At 41.9% G+C, this 23,861-nt stretch overlaps 1 protein-coding gene across 5 annotated transcripts in view; it reads right to left on the reverse strand.

Moving 5' to 3' along the window:
* The window catches only part of CSMD3 (CUB and Sushi multiple domains 3), a 3,270,409-nt gene that overhangs the window by 270,040 nt on the left and 2,976,508 nt on the right, over positions 1 to 23,861 (reverse strand). For all 5 annotated transcript variants that reach the window (XM_069621531.1, XM_069621530.1, XM_069621528.1 and 2 more), the window contains 2 exons: positions 10,522 to 10,701; positions 5,711 to 5,884 (listed from right to left, as the gene is read on the reverse strand). In XM_069621531.1, coding sequence (XP_069477632.1) covers positions 5,711 to 5,884; positions 10,522 to 10,701 — 354 coding nt within the window. The remainder of the gene's footprint in view (positions 1 to 5,710; positions 5,885 to 10,521; positions 10,702 to 23,861) is intronic.

Below are 23,861 nucleotides of genomic sequence, written 5' to 3' on the forward strand. Positions count from 1 at the left end.
CGCATTGAGACTTTGTTCCGTTTAGCTTCCGGTGTGAGCTTGGCATTGAGACTTACGTTGATGGATGTGGTTCATTATTATGTAAACATTCGTGTGATCTATTTATTTGTGTGTTTTGACCTCAATTTCTGTGAAGAGTTGTCATCTAGAGTATGAATGTGATCCACAACAGCATCTAGCCTTGTAGAACTCCTAATTGTATTTGGCATTGCTGGCATTTTGTGTGTTCTTTTTGGCTTAAATGGTGTCTTTTGGAGAGGTAGCAGGTAGAACACGACAGGATGCTGAGGAGGGTTTCGTAATCACCCATATCAAAGGAAACAGCAAGATGTGTAGGCTGCGGCCGCTTTTGACCCAGATGCAGAAGTCTTCATCAATAATCTTGGTCAAAATCTGGAATGGCAATTCTATAGGAGATTGTGTTGCTAATGGCATCTGCATAACAACAGTTTCACAAACACTTTTCCAAAGAAGAGTAGATGTATTATATGGCAATAGATAACTGGGTCTTTTGGGGCAAGTGTCTGTTTCTTCACCAAGGAAAGGCTTTGCCCTTTTTTCAGTGTATCTCTGAAGGTACCTTACATGAGTGAAGCACTGATTATTTGGAGGAGTTGTGTGAGTGCTTCTGATCTGTACTGTCCTTCACAATGGAAGAAGGTAGGATGTTATCATGAATGCATGGTGAGATGTTGGGCTGCAAGAGTGTTTGTCAACTAGCACATCTCCCTTTTGTAGAAATCACAGTGGGTACATGCACTACTACAACCAACAGCACACAATGCTAGAATTCACCATTTTGCTAGAAAGTAGAATCCTAGGAACAGTAAAATGTATCTGAATTAAACACAATCTTGCAATTATGCTAACACAATAATGTTACTCTTGGACATCATAAACAAGTGAGATACAGATGCACAATTTGCTAGAAAGGCACTTGCAGAAATCATCAGATAATCAAAACAAAATTAATGTCATCCCATAAAATGAATGTGAAGGGCATATTCCTGAGACTTCAAACCCAAAAGCCCACAGCAGGGGCACATATACAATAGGGCCAAATACTTGGGAGAGAAGATAGGCAAATAAATGCTCCCAGTTACTAAACAACATACTTCTGGAGCATACCTAACATCGGGCTATTTTGCACGTTTTCCTACTTTGTTTTTGTGTGTGTTTGTTAAGGGTTGAAGTGTATCCTATATCTGATTGGATGGTGCTTAGACTGTACGTTATGTTAGGAATATTTGTTGAGCACGCGGTCACCCAAGGGTATCTTGGAGCTGTAGGAGAAAAGAAGGCCGCCTGAACGGCCCTGAGCATCAGAATAAGTAGGTTTTAACAGCCTTTCTAAAGGCTAGGGAATTCAATGTTTTCTTTATGGGTAGCGGAAGCTCATTTCACAGGGATGCAGCAGGAATGGAAAAGGCCTGTCCGCCCACATGTGCCCATTTAAACAACAATGTTCTATTTAGAAATGCATGATGCAAGAATGTGAGTGTTGATGTTAGTGTCTGGTCTGGAAGTTCTGCAGTCAGGGCATTGAAACATTCAATGTAGGCCAGTCTAGACCAATAGTAGCTCTTATTATGTTTTCATTATCCTTTGTGCCAAATAAAAAAGAAAATTGTCATGCCACATTAATACCGTATATGCAGATTATCATTGGCATCAAGGGAAAGCAAACATAATACGTGTTATTATGTGGCAAGAATGGTCTACAGTCACAACCCTTATCATGTCGGGTTTACCCCTTGATGCAGAGTGGCTGTGTATCACGTTTACTGAAAACAGAATTGTTACTACATGGGTAGACTGGATTTAATTTAATGAAGGACAAGTTATCCACATAATAACGCTTAACATGTTTTCTTTACCCATGATACACAGTGCTAGTGCAACAAGGGTAAGGCAAACCCGAGTGTTATTACATGGACTATATTCAATGTGGGCCAGTCTAGCCACACAACATAACTTCACTTACCAGTTTTGCTGTACCCTTCATGCACTGTAGCATGCATGTAGTGTAAAGCAAAAAAGAATGCCATATGGTGTGGGCTGACACAGACACACACACAAACACGTTCACCTGTGCATTCACACATTCATAACAACAAACACTACCTAACTTAAAATCCATACATGCATACCTACGTTCATATTACATTAAAAAAAAAACGACTTAGGTGCATGCGCCCTGCACATATGCTGTGCTGTTATGGGGAGGACCACATGTCCCCCTTAGCTCCCCAACCTAAACATGCTGAGTAATAATAGAGGAGTCCTCTCCTGTCAATAGACATGTTCACATTGTACGTCTCTACAACGTGAACACGCTGGCAGGAGGGGACTCCTCTCCGGTTATTCAGCATGTCTACACTGCTAGCAGAGTCTTTCAAGGCCCCGCCGCCTGCCATTAATATGTCTAACATCCATTTGTTGTGGATCTGAATGGGCTTCACAAGCAACAAAAATGTGTAGTGGGAGACGCGCCCCATTGGAGAGAAGGGGATCCACTATCACTTTAAATGTGTATTAGTCAGTCCTTGAGGCACTGACACATGCCTAGGTAGAATTATATATTTAGACGGTACTACAATATTGCATTATGGTGAGTGGAACACAGCCTGGCGATGGGAGTGTACTTGCATAATATGTAACTTCAGTATAGTATTGGTTTATACACATGCATACATATTGGGTACAGGTGCATTACTAGTCCAGCGCTAAGCGTCCATTGGCTGCCATAGGCCACATTCAAGCAAAGCCCTTTCATAATTTCACCTTGGACGAAAGGGGGACTGATTTTGGAAATTGGGCCCGATACGTTTGATACTACTACGTTTCACAAACGTGCAGCTCTTCACAAGGATGTATCCATATGGGTCTGCTGCAAGCATACACTGTCATTCATGAGACTGCACCCCCCTCCAATCATTAACCCATCCTCACCTTTCCATGACCTGTTGAGCCTCACGTGTTGTACATGGTTATGGGCCTGCTATTTGTAGACGTAGATCTTAGAAACGTACTGCCTGAGGACATGCTTTGCATGAGAACTTTGGAAACCGTAGTGAGCATAGCAAGTCATTCTTGGCCTCAGGGTAAACCTGCAATGGGAAGCGCACAAATACACACTACATGGTTGACCCTATTCCAAAGCTGTGATGGCCCCTTAATGGTGGCAAAGGCGCATTGTAGCTGTGGCAGTACACCATTGTAGTACATCCCAGTGTGAAGGAGAGATGCGTTGCCTTTGCTTCTGATCATTACACCAATCCAGTACACTGTGTTCTTACACATTTCATGCTAGCATAATTCTGAATGCACGTACACATACTTGGAATGTTAAGCCACATGCATGCGAAGGGCAGTGCACTTACAGTCTGCGTGCATCAAAACACCTAGAAAGCTAACTTGCATTTTCACTTTCTCCTTTCTACCCTAACCTCTAGCCCCACTTTCAGATCCCCAGTAGCACCTGGAGAGCATGCACATTGAAGCAATATGCAATATAAATGCAATGGATAGCATAACACAAGCATTGGCCCATGTGCTAAAAGCTTACGTGAGCTTGTCTAAGTCATGAACACGCACCCGTGGTTGCCGTTCGTGACACATACCCGTAGATGGGGCATGGGAATTAGAGAAAGTGATTATAAAAGCCATTCCATCTGTTAGGGACATGCACTTCTAGTAGTTCCTTCATGTGTGAAGTAGAATCTGAATAATATAAATGCATTCCAACTGCCTGCCTTTCTCTTATTTCTCCGACTTATAATCTATATACATCACATACATATAAAAATCAATGGGCCTCATTACGACCCTGGCGCTAATGGGTTAACGGCGCCGTAAAAGGTTGTGGCACCGTTAACCCATTAGCGCCTGATTACGAGGTTCCTTTGCGGGACCCGACCTTAACGGCTGGTCTACACAAGCCGTTAAAGTAGGGACCCCGCAAAGGGACCTTGGTGCTAAGTATGGTACCGCAATTTGCGGTACTGTACTTAGCGCCGTCCCCAATCCCACAGAGCTGTATGGGGCGAAAATGGGAATGGGGAAGGGCCATGGTTCAAAGGGGAATTACCGCCCTGCCAACCTTGGAATGGGGTGGTAATTCCCCATTGAAACATGACGGACCCGTTACAACACCGGCACCAACCATGGTGCTAATAGCGCCATGGTTTAGCGCCGGTGTTGTAATGAGGGCCAATATCTATAGATTGGAGTCTACACACATGATGCCATTTACACTGCACTGCCACATTTGCGTTCTTTGTTCTTTGTTGTCATTTGGCAACTACCTTCAGCCAGGTACAACATTTTACAAACAGACTTACTTCTAAGTTAACTTGGTATAACTATTGCAAACTCGAACTCTGCTTTGGTTGCAGTGACCATTTACATGATAGCATATGGGGTTGGTAGGTATTCAATAGCGGATATGATGTTTTCACCAAAGGGATCCGAGTGACATCTTGGATGAAGAGTGGAGTGTTAGTGTTGACAATTGTGTCACACCCCCATGGTTTAAACCTACAACCTACATGGTACAAAAATCCTGCTTCATCCGATAACAGCTGTAATTTTTCAAAGACAGGCAGGTCTCATGCTGATGATGGATCAGTACTCGTCATTGGTGGTGAGGAAGATGTGTCTGTGCTCAAGCTACTCTTCATTAGTACCTGGCGGGGCAGATGTGGCATCCTCCCAGCCAATAAGGAGGCTTGGCATGGGGTCCTTACCACACAGGGAAATACCACGCTCCAAGCCTCCTTGGAGCAGGAGGCCACCATCTTCCCTCACCAGAAATCAGGTAAATGTGCCCCTTACCCCCAGACCCACTCCACTTTTCCACATATTTTAGGCCCCGCAGCCCTACCCACTAACCTTCTGCTGCTTTGTCCCTCGCTGGCGCAGGGAACAGGACTGTTCCTGGCACATCTCTGTCCCACGATTAGCCACCATGGAAAGCAAAAAGGGACTATGTGCAGTCCCTTCCCCTTTCCATGGTGGCCATTTTGTGTGTTTACGATTTTTCATTGGCCACCGTGGAAAGGGAGAAGGGGCTACGTAGTTCCTTCTCTCTTTCCATGGCGGCCATTTTCTTTGCTTTTTTTAAGATTAAGTTCAATGTCTACCATGGAAAGGGAGAAGGGACAACATGTAGTCCCTTCTGTCCGATCCCTGGCAGCCATTTAAAAATAAATAAACGAAAAATGGTTTCAATGCTATTTCTCAGCCTGAGAAAAAAATGATATTAGTACACCGGTATGACTTGCCGCCATACTAATAGCAATATAACCCTCAGAGGGAGGGACAATACCCTCAGGGTGATAGTTACAAGCTAGAGCGAAGGGATGGCTTTAACATAGCCCTGGGGGCATTACCACAGTGGTAATGCCCCCTTCAAGGGTTCTATGCTTCAGAAGATGGCCTACTATGGAAGAATCTGAGTAGCCTTCTACTTCCATAACTATGCCCAGCAGCTGAAGATGCTTTCTGCTGCTGGGATTTCACTCTAGTGACCAATGACTCTTGGCCTACAATATTATGATGACCTAACAATGTGCAATCCTTATTTCAAACATCAGCCAGGATTCCGTATGCATCAACATATTAGTGACCTACAGTATCAATAAAGTCAAAGTGACAGCAAAACAATCTGCACAGAAATGCAAAATGTATGCATGCCTGAAGTACTCACGTAAACACTGCGGCACTTCTCCACTCCATGTTCCGTTCCCAACGCAAGTCAGAACGGCTGGAAAAGATAGTTCATATCCTGCAGAGCAGATGTAGCTAATACTAAAGCCCCAGTCAAAATTGGTTCCTTCCAACCTTCCATTAAATATCTGTGGTGGAGCCGGGCAGGTAACAGCTGCAAAAGCATATAAAACAATTAGGCACAGATGCTGCACGATTCCCAAACGTGTTCAGTTACTAGAAATACCATATGTGCTAATTTAACCTTTCTGGAGGACAATGCATTCTGTGACACCTGACTGGTTAATTACTTAACATATTTACTTGTATATTACAATATGAAACTAGATAAAATGCAGCAATGAAAGATCTTTAAGCAACTATGTTTCTAAATTACCAATTTCATACCTATTTATGGGACAGTAGGACATTTAATTTTTCAGAGATCATTTTGGCATTTCTCCGATCTCTTTCCCCACAATGTTGAAAAACATTCACTCTACTTTCATTCCCACTCTTCTCGTGTATTTCGTATAACCTTTCAAAAAAAGTGACTCGTACTCACTCAAACATTTGAATACATACATTTAAAGAAAGAAATACACATTTTTCGAAAACGATTTTAGGCACCAAAATTGACCCAATACAATGATAATAATAGGTCATGTTTTTAGTAATTCTTTTGTAATCATGATTATTGTTACAACAATTACACGTCATACTCTCCTCAGCATGAAACGTTGATATATGTCTAATGGTGCCAACAAGTGTTTAAAATATAGTTCCTCTGCTGGAGGTTTGAATTGTAATCTTAGAGAAATGTGGGCATAGTGCAGTACTGTGTTAGTGGTATACGAAAGAGATGCATACATATGAATGTATACTGATCAGGATTCAGAAAGTTTTCAGTAGACCTGTTGAAAACTGTGCACCCTGGGATACTTCAGGAATATGATTTTTACAAAATGTCATATGCACACAAAACAACTTGCTCCAACCACATATTGCACCTGTGAAACAACTTGATTCACAGGGAACGGGCACATCCACAGGAGCAAGAGCACGGATGCAAAAGCATCCTAAACCGCGCAAATGGAGCAAATCCCTGGAAGCGGAACAATGTGAAAAGTCACGGGGAAGGAACACATCCTAAGGAGCAAGACCATAGATACAAGAACATCCTAAATCACACAGAAGGAGAAACTCCCTGGCAGGGCAACACTGTGAAATAGTCACAGGGAAGGAACACATCTCCAGGAGCAAGAAAAAGGCTGCAAGATCCTGCCAAATAACACAGAAGGAGAAACTCCCTGGAAGGGGAACACAATGAAATAGTCACAGGGAAGGAGGACATCCACAGCAGCAGGAGCATGGCTGAAAGATCCTCCTAAATCACACAGAAGGAGAAACTCCCTGCAAGGGAACACGATGAAACAGTCTCAGGGAAGGAGCACATCCACAGGAACATGCCCATTACTACAAGATCCTCCTAACATACACAGAATGAGAAACTCCCTGGCAGGGGAACACAATGAAATAGTCACAAGGAAGGAGGACATCCAGAGGAGCAAGACCATTGCTACAAGAGCCTCCTAAATCACACAGAAGGAGAAACTCCCTGGCAGGGGAACACGATGAAATAGTCACAGGGAAGGAGCACATCCAGAGGAGCAAGACCATTGCTACAAGATTCTCCTAAATCACACAGAAGGAAAAACATCCTTGAATGGGAACACTGTGAAATAGTCACAGGGAAGGAGCACATCCCCAGGAACAAGGGCATGGCTGAAAGTCCATCCTAAATCACACAGAAGGAGAAACTCCCTGGCAGGGAACACGATGAAACAGTCTCAGGGAAAGAGCACATCCACAGGAGCAAGACGATTGCTACAAGATCCTCCTAAATCACACAGAAGGAGAAACTCCCTGGCAGGGGATCACAATGAAATAGTCACAGGGAAGGAACACATCCACAGGAACATGCCCATTGCTACACGATCCTCCTAACACACACAGAAGGAGAAACTCCCTGGCAGGGGAACACAATGAAATAGTCACCAGGAAGGAGGACATCCAGAGGGGCAAGACCATTACTACAAGATCCTTCTAAATCACACAGAAGGAGAAACTCCCTGCCAGGGTAACATGATGAAATAGTCACAGGGAAGGAACACATCCAGAGGAGCAAGACCATTGATACAAGATCATCCTAAATCACACAGAAGGAGAAACTCCTTGGCAGGTAACCACGATGAAATATTCACATGGAAGGAGGACATCCACAGGAGCAAGAGCATGGCTGAAAGGTCCTCCTAAATCACACAGGAGAAACTTACTTGAATGGGAACACTGTGAAATAGTCACAGGGAAGGAGCACATCCCCAGGAACAAGGGTATGGCTGAAAGTTCATCCTAAATCACACAGAAGGGGAAACTCCCTGGCAGGGTAACATGATGAAATAGTCACAGGGAAGGAACACATCCAGAGGAGCAAGACCATTGCTACAAGATCATCCTAAATCACACAGAAGGAGAAACTCCTTGGCAGGTAACCACGATGAAATATTCACATGGAAGGAGGACATCCACAGGAGCAAGAGCATGGCTGAAAGGTCCTCCTAAATCACACAGGAGAAACTTACTTGAATGGGAACACTGTGAAATAGTCACAGGGAAGGAGCACATCCCCAGGAACAAGGGTATGGCTGAAAGTTCATCCTAAATCACACAGAAGGGGAAACTCCCTGGCAGGGTAACATGATGAAATAGTCACAGGGAAGGAACACATCCAGAGGAGCAAGACCATTGCTACAAGATCATCCTAAATCACACAGAAGGAGAAACTCCTTGGCAGGTAACCACGATGAAATATTCACATGGAAGGAGGACATCCACAGGAGCAAGAGCATGGCTGAAAGGTCCTCCTAAATCACACAGAAGGAGAAACTTACTTGAATGGGAACACTGTGAAATAGTCACAGGGAAAGAGCACATCCCCAGGAACAAGGGTATGGCTGAAAGTTCATCCTAAATCACACAGAAGGGGAAACTCCCTTGCAGGGGAACACTGTGAAATAGTCACAGGGAGAAGCACATCCACAGGAGCAAGAGCAAGATCCTCCTAAATCACAAAGAAGGAGAAACTCCCTGGAATGGGAACACTGTGAAATAGTCACAGGGAAGACCATATCCCCACGAGCAAGAGCATGGCTGCAAGATCCCATTAAATCACGCAAAATGGGAAAATCCCAGAAAGGTCCCAGGAAGGGAGACACTGTGAAACAGGCACATGGAAGAAGCACATTCACAGGAGTAAGAGCACAGAAGAAGTAATCCACGGACCAGGAAAACTGTTAAATAGTCACAGGGAAGGAGCACATCCCCAGTAGCAGAAACATGGCTGCAAGATCATCCAATATCATGTTGAAGGAGCAGATTGCTGTAAGGGGAACACTGTGAAATAGTCACATGGAAACTATATATGTCTAGTAGAATAAACGTGTTTAAATACATAAATAAAAGAATAAAAGAAATAAATAAAAGAAATAAATAAAAATAAATAAATAGCAAAAGCATGGCTGCAAGGTCCTCTTAGATCAGACGGAAGGAGAAACACCCTGGAAAAGGGAAAACTGGGAAACAGTCACATGGAAGGAGCATATTCAGGGGAGCAAGAACATGGCTGAAAGATGACACCAAATTACAAAGAAGCAACAGATCCCTGGAAGGGGAACACTGTGAAATAGTTACATGAAAGGAGCATATTCCGAGGAGCAAGAATATGGCTGCAAGATCCTTCTAAACCACACAGATGGAGAGACTGCCTTCAAAGGGAAGAATGAGAAATAGTCACAGGGAATGAACCCATCCCAAGGAGCATGTCCATTGTGGCAAGATCCTCCTAAAATACAAAGAAGGACTACATCCCTGGAAGGGAACAATGTCAAATAATCGCATCAAAGGGATATATCCACCGTAGCAAAAGCATAGCTGCAATATCCTCCTGAATCACACAGAAAGAGAGACTCCCTGGAAGGGGAACAATGGGAAAAAGTCACATGGACAAGACACATTCAGACGATAATAAAATAACAAATATAACAATTGTGGACAATGTTGGATATGTGGAGGTGCAGCATTCTCATGACCATTCAGTCACACACAGGCATAAGCCCATATTGCAAACGTATTTCACATCTGCAAAAGTGTAAGCATCTGTGTATCCGCATTTACCTTTTTGTGACCCATACACTCTTTCAATGCATAATTTAACCAGTTGATGTTTTTCTATGTCCTCCTCCTTAGCACTAATGCAAATATGCACTGAAAGAATAATGATTTTTGCACTAGAGACATTCTTGCCCTCGTGTTAATTGGTCTTGCACTGATACAAATGTTTGGTTGTTTGGCTCTTTGTTGCAAATATACATTTAGGCAAACCTGTATTACTGAAGCGGTACAACATGAACAATATAGGTAATCTCCAAATGTTTTATTGCACCATTTAGTACTAAACAGCTAATGTTGCAACGCCAAAATACATAATTTATCTGTTATTCAAAAGTGTAAACTAATGTATATTTCATTAAGCTCTGTTCAAAAAGGGTTCAATTGCAACTCAAAGTTTTTATTGTTTTCAAGTGTTAATCTATACCACCAATACTACATGTAATAGTAAAAACCTGCTAAACCATAAAAATGCACAAGTGAACATAACAGCAATAGGCCCACGTGTCTTTAATGCACAATCGATTTGCACCCATAAAATACACAATTAAGTTATGCTAGCCAATTAAAGGAAACGAGAAGTACCTTTACAGAATGGCATTAGTCCACTCCATGTGCCATTGGTAGTGCAAGTACGAATCCTTGAGGTTTTTGGTTCCATTGTGTAGCCAGGTTGGCATATATAGGTAACATTCTGTCCAACAATATGGTCATCTCCATAACGAAGACCATTGGCAGGTACACCTGGATCCCCACAACTGATTACTGCAAAGATGGAGGACACATTTAAAACATTATTAAGGGCAGAGGGCACATGTGATGGTCATGAATGGGGTCCACTTACAACTGAACTTATATCAGTTTATAATAAACATATTTCAAAGTAGAAAACAATATGCTTTTTTAGGTGTTCACATGTTCTTGTTGTTGGATTGTGTGGGTTGCAATGTATTTTCTTTGCATTGTTCTCAATGTACATGGTCAGCCAAACGACAGCCATGGGTACCATAGCACTGTAAAACATCATGACTGGGATATGACAATAACACATATTAAAAAAGTGATAATAAATAGGTAGTGTAATGTATCGGCTAGTGCGGGTGGGCGCGCTGGGCTGGTTGGAGGTAGCTGCATCGCACATACAGAACACCGGGATACCATGGAGGGTGAACAGAAACTGTTTTATTCACGCGCGATGCACACGCACCTCACTGTTGGTCACATGACCCTTCTCACGCATCGGCGTGCCCCATGATGGCGATGTTGCGCAATGCTACAGGTATCTGCCCTAAAAGCAATGTAGGATCTCAGACCGAGGTGCTACACATACATATCAAGGCTAGTTCTGTTGTGTCATGGTAGGTTATTCAGTTGGCATGCCACTAATCCACAGAAAAAAAATGGATCTTAGTATTGTTAGAAAACAAATATTATCAAGAAGATGTCACACCAATGAGGATGCTGAATCGTGGAGGCAGCATCAGCAGCCCCACACATTACCTCACATATATCTTTGTTAAATGTGATGCATTTACCTTTCTTAACAGCTTAGGTGATTATATGTAATTCTAACACCAACTGGATTGTTTAACCTTCCCAATTAGTGGAACCGATAATGAAAATCGAGCAACAAAGCTAACATTGCGAGGTAGGAATTCTGTAATGCAAAAGCCCAACAGTCAAAATGTTATATTTTCAGGTGGATTACTAGGCAATTTGTTGGCTGTAATTGGTCATTAGGTAATAAGTAATATTTGTAGTAATTAAGAAGTAATTGTTTCAAGCGTTCAATAAGGTTTCTTGTTGGTAAGGTTGGCCCCAACTGAGCCCTTCTATACCCAATTACCACCCTACAGAGCACATTCTCCCTAATGCCCTCATTCATTTCTTTATTTTCTGCAGATCCTATAAACCCCCTGACACACAAACTATCCAACCCCCGTTCTTGAAGCACAACCCCCTCCTCACCAATATCAACCTCATTACAGTCACCATGTAAGTTGGTTTCAGTCTCTGCTCCATGAGTCTTTTTTTTCCCTTTGCAGCCCTCCTCTTCCACTTCACGTGTATTGCTGATACTTGCCGCGCACACTACTGCTCCAAAAATTGCATTGGTGTTTACATAAGCCTTGCTCACATTAAAGTTGTTAAATGCCAATAGCTGTTTTCTCAAGTATGTTAATGAAAGATTTATCCTCAGATGTTGTTACCTATTTTGTGAAAACATCCATGTGTATCCCAGGAATAATCTTCTAGACTGAACCTGGAGGCATTGATATATATATTCAAGGAAAAACCTTTAGTTGCAGGGACATTAAGGTAAGAACTTAATACAATGAAACCCCTGAAATTCAGGTAAAGCCACCTCAACTTCACCCCCCTGTTGTGCAGACTATGACCACAATGATGAAATCACAGATCACATCATTGATGCCATCACTGATTACATGTTGTATGAGAATACTGATGGCATTACAAATCACATCACTGATGACATCACTGGTGACAAATCTGGCCATGACAGTGATGCTTCTATTTTACAGTTTATTGAAAAATACATTGACTGTGACAACCCTTCAGAAACCACACACATTGATCTACGTACACAAACCAAAAAACATAAGTGTGGTAAATACTGCTGGCGTAGATATAAAAACAGAGGATAATACTACACTAAATGTTGCTTTGGCTTCCCTAGACCAGTTGGCACAAAAGGACATGCAAATAGCCTGATGTCTTCTGTTAGAAAGAGTGTAAAAGCAAATTACCTAAAAACACATACAACATTACAATGGACAACACATCCACGTACATCAATGATTATGATGCAGTCATTGTACTCTTGTGGAATGCAAATATAGATATGCAATTCATTGATATAGTATGATAAATCATTTAAGACAGAGACAGAGGGGGACGAGACAATGATCTTACTAGACATTGTGTCATTCAGATTGTGCAAGTGTAAGCACGAGAAGTGAAAGGGGCAAGGGGGGAAAGGGGCAAGGGGGGGAACAGTTTAGCAATGCTCTGTGTAAGAGAGCAAGGTATTATAGGGTTACAGTTACAGACCCTAAGTGCGTGGTAGGCTAACAGGCAGTGCAGGGTGACTGATCAAGAAAGAGCCTAGTACCCAGTGAGACACTGAGGTTAGCCAAGCAACTAATCAGTAAAGCAGACAGATAGGTCAGGTAGGTCATTGCATACAATTGCACTGCCATTGCAAGATATGCCACTCACCAAAGCTGAGGACAAGAGATCAAAAGACCTCTGGGATGACATGTCATCTGACAAAACACGGTCACAAACATTGTACAGCTTCAGTATAAAAATGCTATCCCATAGAGAATGCATTTAACAGGTACAGCCTTATTGGCAAATATGAACAATAATTGTCTGGATAAATCTTGGTCCAGCTTCATCCTGAAAAAGCGTACTAAAATCCTACCAAGCGATAGAAACAATAGCCACACATGAACCCAACAGCCAGGAGATTTTGCAAAACAATTTAATTGACACATACTACCCAAACAGAAGTACTGCTTTCGAAAACATGTGCTTGTACAACATAGCCCAAAACTACTCCTACAAAAACAATGTCACACCAGATGAGACAACTGCCAAATATTGAGTCTCCACTTATGAAGGAGCCTAGTAACAATTGCCAAAGCCATGCCGAATCAATCATATACAGTTATCATTTAAATCTCCACAACATAGAGAACCTTATTTCATGGCCACACTGCAACTTAGTAAACCTTGGGAAAAGAAGAAGAATTATTAGCTAACCATGACTCATTTGAAACTGAATTCAAGGCAAATGAAAGCAGTATAACAAATGTCAATTTCAAAGAATACAAACAAATGTTGGACAATGAAGCCCAAAAAGAGGAAGACATTGAAGCTCTACTAGATAAAGACAATCCTGAGGGCAGTCAAAATTACCTTACAAGAAGCCAAGAACCACTTGGGGAACCAATCATTCTAAATGAACCAGAAATAGCCATGACTGAGGTCAAACATACCATATCTCATTCTGAAGAAAACTTGTCCTTGCTCAAATCACAGCTAAATGATGAACAACTCACCACGTATTTAGAAGTCACTGAAGACATTGAACAGTGTTTTAAACTTGAAACTACAACTTGTAGCTGTACAGATTATATACCTCTTCTCCTGCATGTAAGTGGTGAAGCTGGTTCTGGCAAAACGTTTTTACTTATAATAATCAACACATTTCTATAAAACTTAACAAACAACAGCCTTTCAGTTGTTGTAACAACCCCCCCAGGTTTAGTTGCGTACAACATAGGATGTGTAACTTTACACCGACTACTGCTCCTCCAGTAAAAAACCCAAACAAATCAGATAACTACAAACTATCAGCAGAAGTTGCTACTGAAGTACGCTGAATTCTGAAACAAATGAAAGTGCTCTGCATAACTGATGTAAGCATTGTTTCCAAATTCATGTTGGCTTTAATTTATCTCAGAATTCAAGTAGTCCTATCTCTTGCATGTGCTGTCACTATTCACAAATCGCAAGGTCTAATCCTAGATCAGGTGTTGATTGACATTGGCAGCACAGTCTTTAAAGAAGGTATGAGTTACATAGCAGGTTCATGCCCGTGTACACTCAATGGTCTATCCCTAGTTAACTTTGATGCCACCAAAGTCAACTCTGGCATTCATTGCATCCTAGAGTACAACAGGCTATGTGCATTGTACACCCCATCTAGATATGAACCCTGTACTTCAAAGATGAAAACCTAATACAAACAGAACCTATACCAGATATCCCAATAAAACTGCTAAAGAAAAAAGACCAACTGCTCTTCCATCAAATAATACAACCATAAAAACTGTCTATTCCAAAATAAACTGCACGTCCATCAGGAAACAGAGAGACACATTTGTCTTCTCAAAAAATAACTTCAGGCCCATCAAAGGCTACAGAGGCACAACTCTCCAATCATTTGCATTAAGCAACAGAACTGGAGTAAATTTCTATGCAAATCTAGCAATCAATGTTCTATTCCAATTCCCAACAATTGTTCACAAAAGTTACTTAAACGGCTCAGACTAGTTGTGTTTGCAAATGCTCATCCTTCATAGAAATGCAAGAAATAATCCTGACAGCACTAACAATGGCTCAAGTATAAGGCAAGCATTGGACTACTGTACAGGAATGGTAACATTTACCATAAACACGCAGGAAGATCCACAAAAATACATAATGTATTTACTACAAGTACTGGGAAACAAAAACATCCCTATGAATAAAATCCACCAGATTTTATTCATGTGGAAATATACATGCACTCTCTGCAACCATGCTTCACAAGGGCACATCCATAATGAACAGTATGTGTATGTATCCATACCAAATAGTGAATCCTTTCCATTTGACAGGCATCTGAAAAATGCAAATCATGGCATATTATGCCCTTTTTGCAATTCAGACAATTATTTCAGCATACAAATAAGCTTGAATAGCCAATATGTCATACTAATGCTTCTAAGATACAATGTAGATTGTACTAAGAGAAAATGTACGCTTATAGCCTTCACATATGTCTAAGTATCTCTTGGCAAGAACACCTTCACAACAATAGGCATAATGTACCCCACTGTTGCTACAAACACTACAAACCGCTATACTGCATATGTTAAAAGAAAGTGGTTGGTATGAGTATAACAACAGCTCACTTACTCCAAAACATAGGTTACCAGCAAATCTAACTTATGCCCACATCATTTTCCTTCAACCCAAATGTACTCACTACACTGTAGCACAATAAACAGTTACAGTATGCCAATGGGTATCTAACTACATCCATAATATTATAATAATACTTAAAAAGACAAGGTAGCTAGAATATGGCAACAGCTATCTAATTACTTCATTGCAATACACTTAAAATATGCAATCACAGTTCTTGTTACTACAAAGGTTATTGTGAAGTCTAATATAGTTACAATACGCCAACAGGTATTTAACTACTTTAAACATTCCCACACACACTTCAAACAAACATAATATCACACTTACACAATACAAAAACAGTGTAGCACACACTTACGTTGTACCAGGGGTTACGTTGTACATTGTACCAAACAAAGTACCTAGAATGGGCTTTTCATGGGGTCAAAAAAGTAAATGTATATGTACAATGGTATGCAATTAAAACTTTTAAACTATCCTGCTTAACAAATTGTACTGGTTTTCTTTCACAGAAAAAGAACTAGAGGTTCCAGCTTTATTACTGTATGCAACTAAGTAACCATACCAAGTATAAACAAATGCATATTCCATAAGCACTATCCTCAATTGTACTACAAACCTAAATACCTTATACACTTCAATGTTATCATTCCACCATATTACAAATACTGTATACTCCCCATACAGTACTTATAATTACTACATACATATTACTATACTGTGTGTGGCCAGATTACTGGGGGCATGACGAAGGCTACGGTCACTGGCCAACACCAAAGGCCATAGCTAGTGGTTGGTTAGTGTTCAAAAATACCAATGTGCATGGTTAAAAGCCATGCCTAGTAGCCCATCACTGTATACAGTGGGAAACATTGCTAGCTGTAGATAGTGGACATGGCTAAAGGCCATAGCTAGTGCCCATTAATATGTTTGAATATACAGTCAGCACAGCCAAAGGCTGTGGCCACTGGCTAGTATTATGTTAAAGACCATGGCTAGTGGCTGGTTAGTGTATATAATATACAGTGGGCACTGCCGAAGGGCATACATAGTGGCTGGTTAGTGGGTTGTGTTATTCCATATATATAAAAACATTTTTCTTGCCTGTTTTCCAAATGTGCATTTGCGACTAAATACAGCAAGGGCAGAGGTGGTTTACTCACAACTACGAACATGGGGGCCAGGTCAATAGAAGGCTTTGTGCCAAATTTCACTGGCCAATCGCATTGAGGCTCCTAGCTTTACTAGTCGCATCAACAAATGAGCCAATGGCACACAGGGATGCATCAACACAACTACTCCCATTCCATTCCATGACATCCACACTTACAAAATCAACCAATAGCACGTTGAATTAGATTGACGCGGATATGCATCCCAGTGCCTCACTCTCCAGCCAATCATATTACCCTCTACGGCTTCACGTCTATGCATATTTATTATCCGTGTCTATGGACCACCCAATCGCACGTTCAGATGTATTGATACAGCTATATCCCTGCCATATGCCTGCAGGCTCTGGTGCGTTACAAACAGATAAAATGAAATAAAATATAAAAAATATGACAACATAGTGTACGACACTGTCCAATCAGCGGGCGATGCATTATTGCAAATTTAGTTAAAAAGGGGGCACAATTCTGGCTTTATACTACAATAGAACTTAAAAGATAATTACAGTACTCATGTACTTGTAAAGTACTAAAGATAAAAAAAAGAGCAGAGAATAATACATTACAGTAAAGTAAACTGGGTAGGCAAGCATTTCACAGCCACACAATATAATACCATACGTGATAATACATAACTTTAAAATACATGTATGGGGCATCTAAAACTAGAGTATGATTTCTCTGTTTATATTAATTTTGTCAAACTATTTTTTTCTCTTTTTCTCCAAAGTCTCACATAAAAAAAGTCTGAAAACAAACAGCCAAAATAAAAAAAGACTCCAAAATACCTATTGGGACAACACTGACCATGGCCTACTGCCATTGTTGTGAAGGAGCTAGCACCTTCCTTCATTTCCAAGCGCTTTAGAATTAGGCAAGGCTTCCGTTAATTATTTTTTGGGCAAGACTTCTCTTACTGTTTCTTGGCATCACAAAAGACCAGGGGCAAGGGCGGCATTAATAGAAAGCAGTTATTTAAATATAAGGTGCAAATGTCCATTAGCTAAATGAATTTGTAAATGTTAAAACTTATGCAGTTCTTAGCACTGTATGTATCAAAAAATATTCCCCCTCCATCCCCAAAATAGACTACAGGCATCACTGTGGTGCTCTGCTAGCACTGGCAGAGCACACTAAGTGGCTGAACAGCTGTTTCCTGCCCATCAAAAGCCCATGCAGACTAGGAATAGGGGACTGTACATGTTCATGCACACAGTACAATATTATGTGAACATTTGATATTAAGGGGAATTACTGGACCAGATAAAACATGAGTATATTGAGTGAAGTGTGGTGATTATGGCGGGAAAATGTGTTATATATAAATGTTCATAATCTAGCAAAATGATGAAAAATGAAGCTACAATGTATTCTTGAATTGCTAGCAATATTTTAAGTAGTATATCCCAAACTGAAACCCAGCCATGCAGAAAGGAAGACTGCAGAATCCCTTGTAAGGGAAGAAGGACAGTTTTGGATGAGCCGTGCCAGGATCCAATGACCAAGTCAAACATTATATATGGCTCCTCCTTGGCACCAGTCTGCAGGGGCCAGCCACGGAAGAGGGACGGAATGCCAGTCAGGCAGCAGAGTTCTTTGCACCCATCCTCATTTCTCTACTGATTAAACTTGTTATCCTTGCAAGATAAAGACTCTTTGCCTTAATTCCCTAGAGGGGTGAACTATTAATCTGATGTGAGCATGATTAGGGATGTCCGGATACTTAAGGGGTACCCCAGTAAATTGGGCTACATTTCACCATGGCCAGTGATTTTTCACCCCTGACGTCACTATACCTATAAAATAACTTAAAAATATATAAAATACTAACACCCCAAAATATATAACATGGGCACAGAACTACTCCTACCCGCGGATATCTGTAGTCTTTCGTAGTCTTGGATATAGCAAAGAATATCGGAAAAACAGCAAATAAATTAAAACTTTCATGTCCCCCTCACCAAGTGCCCCCCTCGACTGTGCCAGCTGCCCTCACTCCCTTTTTGACTTGCACTTCCTCCTAAGCCATGCCTCTTAAGGCCAGAGCCTGTCTTTTTGCCAGCCAGAACATTGAAAGAATACTCCCAGGAGGGTAGGAGCTCACCCACTTCCCACCGCCCAGGCTGTTTCTGGAGAAGTGGGCCTGTCGGAGACGACCGCACTGAGATCGCCAAATTCCTGGAAATTTGCACACATCATACTGCAGGTGTCCCTACAGCCTCCCTGCTTATCATGCACTGATGCAATTTGTGTGTGATCATCTGATGCGCCAGAAATCCCGACAATTATGATCCGAAATCCATGTGCCCAGCTCGTAAAATGGCTGTTGCCTATTGTTTATGCTTGGTTGCCAGGCAACCATGGGTGTGAGCCCATGTGCTTGCTCCTGATTGGAGCTCACCCAGTAAATCCACAGAGGAAGTGACCAGAAGGCCTTAGCCAACCACTTCCTCCCAAGACCCACCTCTTAAGGTCAGAGCCTGTCTTTTTGCCTGACACTTAATCTGACACTATGCCCGCCAGACCATGGATCTTCAGAACCCTTGTACACTGGTAAGCGAGATCTGTACCCTGAGACTTACTTCGCTCCCACTATTTCTCCAATCTACCACGTCCTCCCTGCACGCGCAGTGCAACCGCATGCCAGCAGGACATTGTTGTTCGCCTACCAAGAATGATAACAGCTGTCCTCCAGCTACAATGTGCATCTGACTATCTAACATTAATAGCATTTGCCCATTGCTCAACCCCAGAACTTGCATACTGTACTATTGTGCTCCTTTCACCCATGCCTACTTTAATGAGTGAGTCCACCTCCACCCTAGCTGTGACTGCCCATTATGCCAACTTGAAATATATGTTTTCCCAAACCTCTCTTATTATGTTATCTACTGAACGAGCTATTGCTACGTTGAACTAACTAACTGTGGCCCTTATCGATCTTGCCCAGTGTGCTCATTACTGATTTAGTATACCACAACTTCTTATTGTTTCTGTTTAGCAGGCACAATATTGAACTAGCCTACTGTGTCACTTATTGATTGTGTCCATTATGCTCACTACTGAACGTGCCTGCTATGCTCTCTACCGATGTTACCCAGTATGCCCTTTATTGAACTTGCCCACCGAGACTTACTACTGATTATGCCAAGTATGCTCATTGTTCCTGTCCACCATGCCCACTACTGAACCAGCTTACTAATACCTCTAATGATCCTAGTCAGTATGCTCTTTTTCTTACTAGATTATTTGACCGCGATTGATTCTGCCTGCTGTGTTCATCATTATACTTGCCTACAGTGACCTATACTGATTTTGTCTACCTTGCTCACTTTTGAACCAGCATACTATGTGTCCTACTGTTGTCATCTAATATGCTTGCTACTGCTCATTTTGAACTAGCCTACTATGACCTCTACTGTTGATACCTAATGTGCTCATTAACACTCACTTGTGTTCATGTGAACCGGCCTACTGTGTGCACTACTGATCCTGCCCACTGTGATCACAAGTGAACATACCTATTGTTTCTGCTCCTGATTTCACCCCTCAGACCTACCATTGAACTAGCCTTCTTCACCTATTTGTTATCCTGCCTACTCAGCCCAATTTTTATCCCACCACTGTGAGTGAGCAGCTAACTAGTCTCTTGTGCTTTCACTTGCTGATGCCTATCATCTGAATATTAACCTTAACCACGCACAGTCTAGTTCCCTTGCTCTGTAGCTGTTCCACCTTACTGAGTTGAGCATCACCGAACGTGACTACTTCACAATCCCTAGGGGTACGATGTTCCGTAAGATCATCCATTCAACCTTACTTTGACTCATATTATTGATAACCACCCTGCAGCCTATAGTATCTGCCACGACTAACGTCATGTGTTTCCCTTGTCCTTTCTCCGCTATGAATAATAGACTCCAGGTCAGACTGCCCTGCCTCTATGAGCCTAGGAATAGTAAATGCTCCAAATCTGCCATTTCTCAACAAGAAAATACCACTGGACCTAAACCCTCTCTTAGTGCAGACCACGTGAGCGTGCCTAGCAGCCTAATCTCTGCAGCCTTCCCTAAGTACAAGCAGAAAACTAAAACAAGCCTACCCAAATCTGTAGTCACCACAACTCATGATCCTAAAAATACAACGATTACTGGAGCACTTATCAACGTCAGATCTCTAGTGGCAAATGCCACTGAAATTGCTGACCTGATCTCCACTGCTGACCTTGATATACTATCTGTCACTAAATCATGGTTACACGTTGCAGCTGACCCAGCCCTCTCTTTAGCAGTGCCTGATAACTAGCAAATCATCAGGACCGACAGATCAAATGGCCACGGACGCGGCCTAGCCATCATAGCTAAAGCTAACCTTGCCTTAAGACTCACACCCTCAACCTCACTTAAATCATGTGAATTTCTCACTGCCAAACTCCCCATTTCCAACTGTCGCACCCTAACCATATACCTACTATACAGGCCCCAGGCTCTACTAGAACATTTGATGAGGACATATCTAGCATTATAGCCAACAAAACACCAAAGAATCCTCCCACATACTCATACTAGGTGACTTCAAACTTGACTTTAATGACCCTTTGGACAAAAATGCCCATGCAGTAGCCAACATCCTCGTAGAACATGGTCTGACACAAAGAGTATCCGTTCCTACCCACAACAAAGGAAGGGACCTTGACTGGGTGGATGACCTGAACTGTGATACCTCTATCACTTCCATAATGCCACAACTATGGATGGACTATCACCTGATAGCCTTCACCTCAGCTATAAATAACAGCCAACTAAAGATAAAATTCTGGCACCGCCTCTCCCTACGAGAAGCAAAAAAACATTACGGCAGATAGGCTACTACCTCACATCCTACCATCTCTGAACCAACTCCACAGTACCACAGACCCTAACCTCCTAGTCGAGGCCTAAAATAATACTATGTTGAAAACTTTAGACATAATTGCAGCCATCAAAATGCGCAAAAGTAAACTGCGTGCCCACTTGAATGCCTGGTTTACACCACAACTTAAAGCCCTCAGATAACAAAAAAGAAAACTGGGAGCTCCATGGCGATACACCCCTTCCGACGAAAATAAGGCAAACCTGACTAATTCTGCTAACAACTAAAAAAAGGAAATAATTCACACAAAAAAAACCTCTATAACGAAAGAATTGTCAACGCAAGTTCCAACAGCAAGGAACTGTTTGTAATTCTGCGAAAACTGGAATCGCCTATTGCACCCACAGACAGTGTACCCAAGGACAAACCTTGGTGCACTAGTATTCAGAAAGCCCTAGCAGATAAAATTGTACTACTTCAAAACAAGACAAACTAGAAAACCATAATGCCCCACTACAAGTCAAAATCGGCTAGCGCTAATGCACCCAGGTACATACTTAACCCTTTCAGAATTATTAAAATATTCATTCTCAAATCATCTCCTCTCTGAAGCCTTCCAATTGTCAAGGAGACAAATGTCCGGGCCAAATAATTAAAGATGCCACCAGAGACTTAGCGCCGTTCATCTCTAAATTAATCAATGCATCCTTTGCAACTAATTCAGTCCCAAGTAACCTAAAAGAGTCCTGGGTCTTGCCACTGCTAAAATAAAACAGACACTAAACCCTTCCATCCCTACGAACTACAGGCCCATCACCACAGTGCCTTTCCTTCTCAAGATAATAGATAAAGTAGCATACCTGCAAATTCAGAAATATCTTGAAACCAACCACCTCCTAGGCTCATGCCAATCCGGCTTTAAGCCCCAACACGGCACGTAAATGGCCCTTATTGACATAAAAACAGAAATTGACTAGCTCAAGAACAAAGGTAAATCTGCCATGCTATTGCTACTTGACCTGTCGGCTGCCTTTGACCGGGTCGACCATGAAGTCCTATGCAAACACCTGGCCTCTGCTGCTCACTTCTCGAAGGATGCAATAGCTTGGGTCCAATCATTCCTAAACAACAGAACCACAAGAGTGTTCTCCCGCTCAACTTCTGCAGGCCCCATCCAGACGACTTGCGGCATTCCACAAGGATCCTGTGTATCGCCCACCATGTATAATATATTTACAAGGCCTCTGTTTGACAAATTTGACAGGCTGGGTGTCACCTACACTAACCATGCAGACGACACCTAGATCCTCATACCCCTTTTGGGCAATTACTGTGATGACACGGCTTTGATAAATAAAATATAACTTCTCATTCAGGCATGGATGGCTACCCATGGCCTATGCCTGAATGAAGACAAGACAGAGCTCTTAATTGTTGGATCAGCAGCCAACCTAAAAAAAACTAAACCACAACTTCTCAGCCTTTAACATTGATGGCAACACAATTAAGGTAGTCAAAGAAGTGAAAACCTTAGATTTTTACCTTGACTCTAACTTATCTCTAAACAAACAGGTCACCTCTATGGCTTCCGCCTATGCATGTAAACTCATCAGAGCCTGCAGTTCATTCCTTTCTAATTCTAGCTGCCTCACTTCTGCCAATGCCCTGATACTGTCGAAATTGGATTACTGCAATGCACTTGGGCGCCAATAAATACATGCTGGATAAAATACATATCCTACAGAATAACGTGCTAAGAACTGCCCAAAATATACCCAATAGAGATCACATTTCACAACTTAGAAGAGAACATGATTGGTTGAAGATAAATGACAGAATTTTGCTCAAAACTGTCACTCTCACTTACACGTGCCTTCACAATGCAGCACCCCCATATCTATCTGAGAGAATAGTCAGAAAACCCCGCACCCGTCCCTCTAGAGCAGTAATTTCCTTCTGTTTAAATATACCAAAATTCAAGCAAATAAAATCAGGTGGCAATAGCTTCCCAGTCAAAGCCGCTCAATCTTGGAACACCCTACCACTGACACTCAGAGAGGATCAATCCTTCCCTAGCTTCAGGCGTAATACCCTTAACGGGCTACAGGCCAATGACATCTGATCCCTTATGCAAACATGGTCCTGCACATTGTTAATATTGCGCGCTTACTTCTGCCT

This window comes from Ambystoma mexicanum, chromosome 5q, assembly GCF_040938575.1.
Source record: "Ambystoma mexicanum isolate Mex_15411 chromosome 5q, UKY_AmexF1_1, whole genome shotgun sequence".
Taxonomy (NCBI): domain Eukaryota; kingdom Metazoa; phylum Chordata; class Amphibia; order Caudata; family Ambystomatidae; genus Ambystoma; species Ambystoma mexicanum.